Below are 13,089 nucleotides of genomic sequence, written 5' to 3' on the forward strand. Positions count from 1 at the left end.
CAGGATCGCGCCCTGGGCCAAAGGCAGGCGCCAAACCGCTGCGCCACCCAGGGATCCCAAATTATAATTCTTAATAAAATGCAACCCCTCTCCCCGCATGAGTACCTGGTAAAGTTGGAATAACTGTAGAATTGTCTGTTTTCACCCCATGGGCATGTATTGAGTAGGGCCTTGTGGCCATATTTTTAAAGGTAATTCTAATTTTATCTCCAACATCTCCACGAAGTTGTGGACCTGGCAAAAGTAAGAAAGAAGAGTGGCTTATACCTATCAGATGCAAAATTCTAACTCAGTAATGGAAGCAAATATCAGGTAACTTTCTTAGCATTAAGGCCAGAGTCTATTCCTCCCCCCGCCCAAACTTTGGCTTCATACTATACTACTCTTGGATTTACACCTGGCCTCAGAAGATTCAGAATAAAAACACTAGTAATGGTTGCCTCTATAAATGGAAACCCAGGGTGCATCTCTCATCAAGAGTGCTATGGGAGGTTTTGGCCTAAAAGTCCCCTGCAGGGCAATGCCCCAATCTTGATGAGTCAACTATGACCCTACACTGGCCAAGAGTCATTGTATAGCACTTGCTCTCATTTCTCAGCATTTGGACTTCCAGGCCTTCTTGAGTGTGAGTTTATGGCAGTACTGCATTTGGAAGAGTGGGTGGGGCCACCCCCTCCCATTTCTACCTTCTCTCTAGCCAATCTTAGCTTGTCTGCTGCTAGGAGAATTTCTGAGACCCAGCAACAATGCCATTCTCCCTCGCATGTCTTCTTCCAGGGGTTGAGGATAGCAAGCCCCAGGGTACTCTGTTAGTATGGAAATACAGTGGGGCTGGGAATGATGTCCCTTGCACTGGGTAATCTTGAAGAAATTTCCCAAGACCAATGTTGGTCAAATTCTTCGACATTCTCTCTTAAAAGGATTTCTGAAAAAAGGAAAGCAACTCTTCCATGCCTTGTGTACAGCAACAATTTTTCTTTTCTTTATTTCCTTGTCTATATGTACTTTTATTTCTTGGAGTTAATCACTCACATGGCTATTTTAAAGACAAATAGCTATGACTTGGGAGGGGGAGATGGGCAGAATAACAGGGAGAGTCTGACTAAGATTTTCATTAGAAAATAATTTCTAGGAATTTCACCAAAAAGATAGGCATCAATTTGACGAACACCAAATACATACAATTTCATTAGTATATGGGATAATGCTTTGTTTCTAAGAGAGGTAAGCGATATTTTTATTATGCCATATTCTTTAGTAAGTATAGGCTTCTTGTTTTTATTGTATAACTTTTATTTTTATTTGAATACCTTTGACTATGAACTGGGAAGTTAAACCTGTGGACATGTACTCTTATTGCACATAGTATCACATCGCTACCCCACACCGATGATTAAAGTACCTAGAATTCCCAGATGTTCTTCTCTGTTTTCTCTCTTCACAGGAACTCTGAATGTGCTGTCCATGTACCGCCGGTACACAACTTTCTTGTACTTGGAGCCTATGTAAAACTCTTTCTTATCTAAAAATGCATTCGAAACACTTAAACAAAACAGACACACGACTAAGGTTAGTATCTGTCTTAATGGAAGTTGAAGTTGAATTTTAAATGTTGAATAAAAATACAGTTTTCATTTAAGTAATTATGCTAATTTTAATAGTACTCTCCTATTTCAGCAAGAAAGAATAAGACTTTAGAAACAGAAAGATTTGGTAGGAAGTGCTTCTAGGTGGGAGCGAAGCCATCTGAGACCTGGTGCTGACTCTGCCACTAGCTAAAATGACCTCCAGCTAGTCATTGGCCAGTGGTCCCTCAGTTTCCTCACCCCTAAAGTGAAGTAGGAGATGACATGATCTCTAAGGTTTCTCTGCAGCTCCAAAATTCTGAGCCCAGATCTCATGGATGAAGAATTCCCTGCTTGATGTAGTATTTCTGGTTTATAAGAGCTGAAATGGCCCTGTGTTTCCAGCCACTCCCTTTCCCTAAAGTTTGCATTGACTCCTCATGGCTCCTGTAGACACTTGACTATTTTACTTCCATCACTTGAAATAACCTTTTACTCTTCTATGCTACAAATCATACTCCCCATCACAGTCAAACTAACCAGCTAACCTTAGCTTAGCTACAGGTTACCAGGCATGTTGTGCATCCCAGATCTGAACACATGTCCATCCCAATCTCTCAAATCATATCCATGTTGTATAAGATGAGGGGGGGTGGGAAGTGGTTGGAAGGATCTTCAAGAAGTGTCTAGTGATACTGCTCTACATGTAGTTTCTGAAGCTCCAGAACTGATGCACTTATATTTATTCACAATGAACTTATTTTTAACACTTCCATAATGTACATGTTATTGGTGGTTTTGAAGCATATTTTCCCTATAAGTTCTTGGACAGAGCTCATATCTACTACACTGCCCTCAAGAATTTAAAATATTCTTCACACATGATAGTTTTAAGAATGCAAAAGAATGGATTACTGAACTGATAAGGAAATCTCTGGAGGAAAGATAAGATAAGCAGCAAACAGCTGGTAAGGAAAATAATATTTTAGCTTTGAATATAGGCATTAATTTTTGTTTAAGTTTGAAATCGATAGCAAGATAATGGCACGTGAATATAAGAAGATAATCCAACAGAAAAGAAAGTAAGATGAGTGACTATAAAGAATCAAATGAAGGGGCAGCCCAGGTGGCTCAGGGGTTTAGCGCCATCTTCAGCCCAGGCTGTGATCCTGGAGACCCAGGATCTAGTCCCACATCAGGCTCCTTGCACAGAGCCTGCTTCTCCCTCTGCCTGTGTCTCTGCCCCTCTCTCTCTCTCTCTCTCTGTGTATTCTCATGAGTAAATAAATAAATCTTAAAAAAAAAAAGAATCAAATGAGGGAGATGGAAATTTTCCTATGAGAAAATTGTGAGAACAGAAATTAATAAGGAAAGGTTCCCAGCTGGGAAGCATTTTGTCATTGTTCTGTTGTTACTGATTAATGCAACTGTTTGTTTTTCTATAATTTAGCCTAATTCTTAATTCTCTGAAAAAGAAAACTTAAAATTGGGAATCAAAGTCTAGATAATTACTTTTGTTCTTGTAAGAGATGCAACTCCCGTTCCCATTCTCTACTTGGAGAATAATCCCATTCCACCTCCACCGCTGCAATGTAGTAGAACCTCTCTGATCTGTAGTGGCCTACATAGGCAGACTGTTGCTTGCATTTGTTCACTGTGTATTTTTGCTTCATGCCTCCTGTGTAGTGATCGGTTGTTAGGCATTCAACGTCAAAAGTCCCTGGAATGGTAGATAAGAAAGCATGTCACTCCTTTGCTCAGCTCCTTCTATGGCTCCTCAACTCACTCAGAATGAACACTAAAGTCCTTAACATGGTTTGGTTAGATGATCCCATCAGCTACCACTCACACTGCTCCAGTCACAGAGGCCTCTTTGCTGTTCTTAGAACAAGTCAAGTATGTGCCTACTTTAGGGCCTTTGCACGTGCTGTTTCCTCTGCCTGGAACACTCTTCCCCAAAATATCCATATAGCTCACATCTTTACTTCATTTAGCCTCCTGGTTAATTGTCACCATCTCAGAGAATTCTTACTCACCTTCCCACATCAGTCACTAGCCCCTTTTCTGCCATTTTTCTTTGTAGTACTGATAACCCTACTTGCTATATATATTAATATACTTGCTTCTTGTCTGTGTCCCTGCACTAGAATTTCCATTTCACAAGAGCAGTTTATCATTTTTGTTTCACTCTTCTATTTATACTTGTCTAATGAATAATGGAAGAGATGACATAGGACTTGTTTTATGTTGCAATGGCATAGAATGAACCAGATAGGGCCTGAAGCAAGTTAGCATGTTTCATGTTTTGTTTAAAGTTCTTTCTTTTTTTGTTTTAGTTTGCTTTACTCATTCAGAACAAGGCCTATAGGTATCTCTCATTTTGCATGGCTATATTTCTAGTATAGGACACTCAATTGCAAACCACCAACAAGCCAACATTACATGTAAGCTGCAGAGAGATGACAAAAAGTTTAACCGCAGAGCTGTTATGAAAGTCATTCCCTTTCAATCTGATTTGCCAGCTATCTTTAAAAGGACCATAATTTAAAAAGAGAACAGTTTGAGGATTCTACTATGTGGAAATGGGAGAAACCACAGTTTACTCTTCACTTGTTACTCCTTTCCTCTCAACAGGAAGGAAATGGACCTATCTGGCACATACTTAGCTAATAGTGGCCCAGATGTGCTCTTCAACGGAAGGAAGGGCATTTGGGAGACTTGGGGAAGAGATGAGTTTATCACCCAACACAAAATTTTAAACCAAAATGACATGAATTGATTCAATGGAGACTTGTCTTGACTTTAAAGAAATATACCTGGAGTATCAGGCTGCATTACGAGTGTAGTACTTGTTTGAGGGAAGAGGTTTGCTGTGTCTCTTCTTTCTCCTTTTGACAGATATGTGTTTCCTGTAAAGTAAATCCCATGTACATCAGCCTCATTTCCAGCACTGAATAAGTACCACACAACTGAATCTCCTCGGCACATGTTGAGACCAGGCTGATTCCCGTACATGAATCCATTAATGGCTGTAAAGTTGGAAAATGATATTTTAAAAGTGGTTGACCTTATGTTCTGCTACATGACAACCTCCCAGATTTTCCAGAGCCAACTTTGTTTATTTAATTTTTGAAAGACTCATTCATGCCTGCCCCACCTCTTTATGTGTCAGGAGTGTCTCTGCAACTCCTTGCTGTACCCAGCAACCCCAGAACAGTTCCTGACTGGAAGGGGAAGAGCCAAATGCGGGGTTCTTAAAGTTCTGCACTGTTCTTCCCAGCTAGCCACTTCTTAGTTCTCTCAACAGTCATATTTGTAAGCACCCAAATGTATGAATAATAACAGCTATTCCTGGGCACTGTGGACTGGGAATGTGTTTGTCGCTTTGGATGGTAAATTCTCTGATTCATCTTGAATAACAGGTAAGAGTGAATACAGGAAGTTTTCTCTCACTGCTATGACTAATAGGTAATAGTCTCAACTTCTCCAAAATGCAAAAATGCAAACCCAAAAGGAATATTTTAATGATTGCGACTAGTATTGATCCAATTAGAAAAACAACATCAGTCTGTAACCCAACTTTACATTTGTTTCTTCTTACTACTACAGTGATTTTTACATGTTGGCCATTAACAGTGTGGACATTCTGAACAATTAGCTTACTGTCTCTAGACCTTTAGAATTACCCTGGGAACTAAATAGAAAATCTGATGCTAGGTTTTTAATGAAGTAAACATTCCTGGAGGTTACCCTGAGCACTTAAAAAATAGTTTTAACAGTTTTAATAAAACTCCCAGGGGATTCTAATTTATAGACAAGGGTGAGAATCTTTGAAGTTCATTGAAAACAGAGACTGTATCTTTCCTCATATTGAATAATAAAATGAAGCTGTCACCATTGAACCACAGGCAAGACATGCATCTAATCCAGTAGTTCTCAAACTTAAGCAAGTATCACAATGATGTAGAGGGTTTGTTAAATAGAGATTGCTAGCCCCACACATAAAGTTTCTGATTTGGGCAGCCCCAGTGGCGCAGCGGTTTAGCGCTGCCTGCAGCCCAGGGTGTGATCCTGGAGACCCAGGATTGAGTCCCACTTCAGGCTCCCTGCATGGAACCTGTTTCTCCCTCTGCCTGTGTCTCTGCCCCTCTCTCTCTGAATAAATAAATTTAAAATCTTAAAAAAATAAATAAAAAATAAAGTTTCTGATTCAACAGGTAGGAGTTGGGGCCCAAGAATTTGCACTTCTAACGAGTCCCTGGGTGATGCTGAAACTGCTGATCCAGGGGCTACATTTTAAGGACCATGCATCTAATTGCTCTATTTTATATGTTTTATTATTATAGATTAAGCAAAATGAAGAATATTTGACTGATACCTTAAATATCAACATTACCCTCCAAGTTGTATTTAATCATTTATTGAAAATTAAGCAATGGGCAAAGCTATTAGTATTTTTGGTTTCATTGAAAGCATTCCATGTGCAGTACTGAAATAACCTAATATTGGCGGATGATTCATACTTACAGTGCATCTTATTGGATTCCTGAAAGTCTTCATCTTCCTTATTTACCAGATCAGGTGCAGTTGTAAACATTCTAATATTTTCATCCAGGAGTAAACTTTCATTCTCATCAAAGACTGTGGGAAACAGATAGAACTCCTTGTCTACACCTTTCTGTAAAACAAGAACAATGAGGTGAAGATAGGATAAGCGAAGCAGAAAGACTTCCCTGTACACAATACTATTTGTGCACAAACTCACCAAAGGAAGGATAAGAAGTTTCCATTCCTCTTTGTAGATGGGGCTCATGAAATAGTCCAGCTGACTACCAGAGTTTTCACTACTATCTGTGTAGAAGATTTTTGGTTCAACATGATCTAAGTCTCTCTTGGCACCCACAACTTTTGACTCCTTTCCCCACCTTCCTGCCAGTTCTGCCCAAACCAAGTGAACACACCAAAAACAATGATTAAGGTGGAAAGAATAGGTGCCTGTGCCAGAAATTAAGGAAAGTGACATCTGCGTTCATGAAAACTTGAAGAATTTCTGTAAGATAGGAACCATCTTAAGTAAAGACATAGTCTGCCAAATGAGCGGGGCCAGGAATTCACACAATCTCCAGTCATCTGGAAAAACATTCTCACTTCCTCTGCCCCTGTTCCTGGTGAAAAATAAGCAGGCAGAAATGCTATCTGGTCTATGAAATGTTTCAGTAGTTCAGAAGAAGGCAATCAGTCTAAGAAATCAAAGCATATGAGCCCCTAAAAACTAGATGCTCCCTCAGAGAAGAGAAAAATTTAGAGACTATTGCATGTCTTTCTTCTGAGATATTTTTTTCAGATGAGAAACATGATTATCAAACTTTTAAAGATTTTTTTATTCATTCATGAGAGACAGAGGGAGAAGGAGGCACCATGCAGGGAGCCCGATGTAGGACTCAATCCAGGGACTCCAGGATCACGGCCTTAGCTGAAGACAGACGCTCAATCCCTGAGCCATCCAGATATCCCTGATTATCAAACTTTAAAAAACTAACAAAAGCAGAGACCTGAAGGTTAGATTCTAAAACTGAATCAGTGATGAAGATAATTTTTTAAAGATTTATTGATTGGTTTGAGAGAAAGAGAGAGTGGGGCTAGGGGCAGAGGGAGAGAGAGTCTCAAGCAAACTCTGTATGGAGAATGGAGCCTGATGCAGAACTTGATCTTATGACCCTGAGATCATGACATGAGCTGAAACCAAGGGTCTGACACTTAATTGGCTATGCCACACAGGCGCCCCTGTGATGGAGATAATTTTAAGAAATCAGAAGAAAAGATTCAAAGATGAAAAAATATATATAGTAATGATTTCATAAAGAGAGACATTATAAAAGGGGAAGACATAATGATAATAAGTAATAGTGGAAATGTTTACGACCATAAAGAGAAAATTCAGATTCAAAAGCTTCAGTGAAAACAAGCAAAAGTAGTCATAGAGATTTATGTTTAAAAATATTTTTGACAAGATTTTTAAATTTCAGACATAGAAAAATTTCTACAATAAGTCATTTTAAAAGTATTATCATAAACATTGAACTTCTTTAGCACAATAAATGTTAGAAGAAGATGGAGTAGCATTTATGTTTTTGAGGGAAAAAAGATTATGATACAAAAATTCTAAACCTAGCAAACAACAGAAATACATTCTCAGATGTGTAGGGATTCTAATTAGAGGACTGCTACAATCACTTGTATTCTGATCTATAGAGAAAACTTCAGTGAAAAGTTTACAGGCCATGTCTTCTGATCATAATGCAACAAAACTAAAAAGTACTAATAAAGGGACAAAAAGTCAATAAAATTAAAAAGATCGTATTTGATCTAAATAATCTTAGATCAGAGAGGAAGCAAACATGGATTACTAAATATTTAGTAAGCAATGTCCATGAGAACAAGGCATAATGTGTGGAATATAACTAAACATATAAACTAAGAGTCTGAAATATCTTTTAAGTTTCTTTTAGGAAGAGGGAGAGTGCACAGACATGTGTGCACAGGAGTGGGAAGAGTGGAGGGGCACAGGGAGAGAGAGAATCTTGGCAGGCTGCACTCCCAGTGTGGAGCTTGACATGGGGTTGTCTAATGACCCTGATATCATGACCTGAGTCAAAATCGAATTGGATGCTTAACCAACTGAGCCACACAGACACCCCTTAAATACTCTTTATTTTAAGTGAAACCAAATAAAAATAAATGTTTTTAAATATCTGAAAATTTTAGAAAAATAAAATGAAAAAAGGAGAATGGAATTAATAAAGGCAAAAGCATAAATAAAAATGTAATTAAAACACATTTTAAGAGACAAAAAAAAAAGAGAAAAATGCCAAACTACTTTTTTAAAAAAATCACACAGTTGAAATAATTTTACAGGCTATTTCTTTCAAATCTCTAAGCAGTATATAATTCCTATCTATTTAAACAGTTCCAAAGTATTCAAAACATGGAAATTGTCCCAATTTATTTAATGAAGATAGAATAACCATAATATAATACTTTTAAAAAGCACACAAAATCTAAAATAATATCACTTATAGCTTAGGTGAGAAATTCTAATAAAACACTATCAAATTCAATACAGAATTTTAATTTTAAAAATATTTAAAAACCACAGTGCTCACGAGTATTTCTCACAGAGCTAGAACAAACAATACTAAAATTTATATGGAACCACAAGAGACTCCAAATAGCCAAAGCAGCCTGAAAAAGAAAAGAAAAGCTGGAGGATTCATGATTCCAGACTTCAAGCTGTTATTGCAAAGCTGTAATCATCAAGACAGTATGGTACTGGCATAAAGACACACACATAGATCAATAGAACAGAATAGAAAACTAGAAATGGACCCTCAACTCTATGGTCAACTAATCTTCAAAGCAGGAAAGAATATCCAATGGAAAAAAAAAAGAGTCTCTTCAACAATGGTTTTGAAAAAACTGGACAGCAACATGCAGAAGAATGAAACTAGACCACTTTCTTACACCATACACAAAAATAAATTAAAATGGATGAAAGACCGAAATGTGAGAGAGGAAACCATCAAAATCCTAGAGGAGAACACAGGCAGCCACCTCTTTGACATCAGCTATAGCAACTTCTTACTAGACATGTCTCTGGAGGCAAAGGAAGCAAAAACAAAAATGAACTATTGGGACTTCATTAAGATAAACAGCTTCTTCACATTGAAGGAAACAATCCACAAAACTAAAAGGCAAACTATGGAATGGGAGAAGATATTTGCAAATGACATATCTGATATATCTATAAAGAACTTATCAAACTCAACACCCAAAAAACAAATAACCTAATCAAGAAATGAGCAGAAGACATGAATAGACATTCTTCCAAAGAATACATCCAGATGGCCAGCAGACACATGAAAAGATGCTCAATGTCACTTATCATCAGGGAAATACAAATCAAAACTATGATGAGATACCACCTCACACTTGTCAGAATGGCTAAAATTAACAACACAAGAAACTGGTGTTGGCAAGGATGTGGGAAAAGGGTAACCCTCTTGCACTGTTAATGGGAATGCAAACTGTGCAATCACTCTCAAAAACAGTACACAGGTTCCTCAAAAAGTTAAAAATAGAACTTCCCTACAATCCAGCAATTGCACTACTCAGTATTTACTCAAAAGATACAAAAATACAAATTTGAAGGGGTACATGCACCCTAATGTTTATAGCAGCATTATCAATGATAGCCAAACTATGAAAAGAACCCAAATGTCCATCAACTAATGAATGGTAAAGAGGATGTATTTTATATATATATATATATATATATATATATATATATATATATATACACATACATACACACACAATGGAATATTACTTAGTCATTAAAAAGAATGAAATCTTGACATTTGCAATGTTGTGGATAGAGCTAGAGTATATAATGTTAAGTGAAATAAGTCCATCAGAGAAAGACAAATACCATGAGAACTCCTCATGTGCGGAATTTAAGAAATAAAGCATAAGAACATATGTGGAAAGAGGAAGAGAAAAGGAAACAAACTATGAAGGATTCTTAATGATACAGAATAAACTCAAAGTGAATGGAAGGAAGAGGGTGAGGGGTGGGCTAGATGGGTGTGGGTATTAAGGTGGGCACTTTTATGATGAGCACTGGGTGTAGTAAGTGAAGAATCACTGAATTCTACTCCTGAAACCATTATTTTACTGTATGTTAACTAACTAAAATTTAAATAAAATTTCGACAAGAAAAAACAAAAACAAAAAACCACAGTCATAATGTTTTTCCGCAGAAGTGCAAAACTGGTTCAACATTAGGAAATCCTTCATGTAGTTGGTCATGCTTACAGGTCAAAGGAGAAGAGATATATAATAATTTCAAGGTAATCTAAAATTTTTTAAAATTAAATTACACATTTTGGCACTTCCCTCCACTTTACCCTAGATCTTTGTAAGCCTTCCTCCTTGAAATTTAGATCTCACCTCAAACAGTATATCCACCTTATCTAAACTAGGATTTCTGTTCAGTATTATATTACCCTAAATAGAAATTCCATGTTCTTGAATAGGAAGATTCAATATGGCCAAGTTGTCCATTCTTCCCAATTTGATCTATAGATTCAATGCAATCCCAATAAAAATACCAGAAAATGATTTGTGGATAGCAACAAAATGATGCTAAAGTTTATATGGAGAGGCAAAAAGACCCAGAATAGCTAACATAATACTGAAGAAGAACAAGGTTGGAAGAACTGACATTTCCAACTTCAAAGCTTACTACCACACTACAGCAAACAAGACACTATGGCATTGGTGAAAGAATAGACCAATAGGTCAATGGAAAGAATAGAGACCAGAAGTAGACTCACATAAATTTAGTGAACTGATCTCTGACAAAGGAGCAAAGGCAATACACTGGAACAAAGACAGTCTTTTCAACAAATGGTGATGTAAAAACTGGGCATTTACATGCAAAAAAAAAGAATCTAGACACATATCTTACACTCTTCACAAAAATTAACTCAAAATGGGTCACAGATCTAAATGTAAAAGGCAAAATTATGAAGCTTATAAAAGATAACACAAGAAAAATCCAAATGACCTTGGCTATAACTATTTAGGTACAACACCAAAGATACAATCTGTAAAAGAAACAATTGATAAGCTAGACTTCATTACAATTACAATTTATGCTCTGTAAAAGATAATGTCCAGAGAAATGAAAAGACAAGCCACATACTGAGAAAAAATATTTGCAAAAGACACATATGATAAAGAACTGTTTTCTAAAATATCAAAGAACTTTTAAAACTCAACATTAAGAAAACAAACAACCCAATTAACCAATAGGCAAAGACCTTAACAGACACCTCACTAAAGAGGATACATATATAGAAAATAAGCATATGAAAATGATATGATGTTCTACTTCATATATCATTAGGGAAATTCACATTAAAACAAGAATGAGATACCACTACACACCTATCAGAATGACCAAAACCTGGAACACTGAAAACACCAAATATGGGCAAAGATATGGAACAACAGGAACTCCCATTCATTTCCAGTGGAAATACAAAATGGTATGGCTGAGCAACTATATGCTAACAAATTAGGCAATCTGGAAGAAATGGATGCATTCCTAGAGATGTATGAACTACCAAAACTGAAACAGGAAGAAATAGAAAACCTGAACAGACCCATAGCCAGCAAGGAAATTGAAGCAGTCATCAAAGTCTCCCAACAAATGAGAGTCCAGGACTGGATGGATTCCCAGAGGAATTCTACCAAACATTTAAAGAAGAATTAGTACCTATTTTTCTGAAGCTGTTTCAAAAAATAGAAAAGGAAGGAAAACTTCCAAACTCACTCTATGAGGCCAGCATTACCTTGATCCCAAAACCAGACAAAGACCCCACCAAAGAGAATTACCGACCAATATCCCTGATGAACAAGGATGCAAAAATTCTCACCAATGGGGTCCAACAGTACATTAAAAAAGATTATTCACCATAGACTAAGTGGGATTCATTCCTGGGCTGCAAAATGGTTCAACATCTGCAAATCAATGTGATACACTATGTTAATAAAAGAAAAGATAGGAACCATATGATCCCTTCCATAGATGCAGAAAAAGCATTTGACAAAACACAGCATACTTTCTTGATTAAAAGTCTTCACAGTAAAAAAAAAAAAAAAAAAAGTCTTCACAGTGTAGGGATAGAGGGAACATATTGCAATACCATAAAAGCCATATACAAAAAACCTACAGCAGGGATCCCTGGGTGACGCAGTGGTTTGGCGCCTGCCTTTGGCCCAGGGCACCATCCTGGAGACCCGGGATTGAATCCCACATTGGGCTCCCGGTGCATGGAGCCTGCTTCTCCCTCTGCCTGTGTCTCTCTCTCTCTCTCTCTCTCTCTCTCTCTCTCTCCATGTATGTGTGTGTGACTATCATAAATAAATAAAAATTAGAAAAAAAACCTACAGCAAATATCATTCTCAATGGGAAAAAACAGAGCTTTTCCTTAAGGTCAGGAACACAGCAGGGATGTGCACTATCACCACCTTTGTTCAACATAGAAGTAGAAGTCCAAGTGTCAGCAAACAGACAACAAAAAGAAATAAAAAGCATCTGAATCAGCAAAGAAGTCAAACTCTCACTCTTCACAGATGACATGATATTATATGTGGAAAACCCAAAAGACTCCACCAAAAATTTTCTAGAACTCATACAAAAATTCAGCAGTGTCAGGATATAAAATCAATGTATAGAAATCAGTTGCATTTCTTTCTTTTTTTTTTTAAAGATTTTATATATTTGTTCATGAGAAACACACACACACACAGAGAGAGAGAGAGAGAGAGAGCTGAGGGAGAAGCAGGCTCCATGCAGGGAGCCCGACGTGGGACTCGATCCTGGGTCTCCAGGATCACACCCTGGGCTGAAGGCAGCGCTAAACCGCTGAGCCACCCAGGCTGCCCTCAGTTGCAT

General features: G+C 37.4%; 1 protein-coding gene and 1 long non-coding RNA gene across 8 annotated transcripts in view; one reads left to right on the forward strand and one right to left on the reverse strand.

Moving 5' to 3' along the window:
- LOC112661154 (ceruloplasmin) overlaps window positions 1-13,089 on the reverse strand; it is a 63,915-nt gene that overhangs the window by 22,047 nt on the left and 28,779 nt on the right. For all 7 annotated transcript variants that reach the window (XR_007405105.1, XM_025449037.3, XM_025449039.3 and 4 more), the window contains 5 exons: window positions 6,093-6,243; window positions 4,382-4,594; window positions 3,078-3,285; window positions 1,403-1,542; window positions 106-234 (listed from right to left, as the gene is read on the reverse strand). Coding sequence is in view for 6 of the 7 variants with exons in the window: in XM_025449037.3 (XP_025304822.3) it covers window positions 106-234; window positions 1,403-1,542; window positions 3,078-3,285; window positions 4,382-4,594; window positions 6,093-6,243 (841 nt within the window). In the remaining variant the exon portion in view is untranslated. The remainder of the gene's footprint in view (window positions 1-105; window positions 235-1,402; window positions 1,543-3,077; window positions 3,286-4,381; window positions 4,595-6,092; window positions 6,244-13,089) is intronic.
- The window catches only part of LOC112661156 (uncharacterized), a 30,349-nt gene continuing 18,704 nt past the window's right edge, over window positions 1,445-13,089 (forward strand). Inside the window, exon 1 of the long non-coding RNA XR_003137465.3 lies at window positions 1,445-1,569. This is a non-coding gene — a long non-coding RNA (uncharacterized LOC112661156). The remainder of the gene's footprint in view (window positions 1,570-13,089) is intronic.

The sequence above is a fragment of the Canis lupus genome, chromosome 23 (assembly GCF_003254725.2).
Source record: "Canis lupus dingo isolate Sandy chromosome 23, ASM325472v2, whole genome shotgun sequence".
NCBI classification, from domain to species: Eukaryota; Metazoa; Chordata; class Mammalia; order Carnivora; family Canidae; genus Canis; species Canis lupus.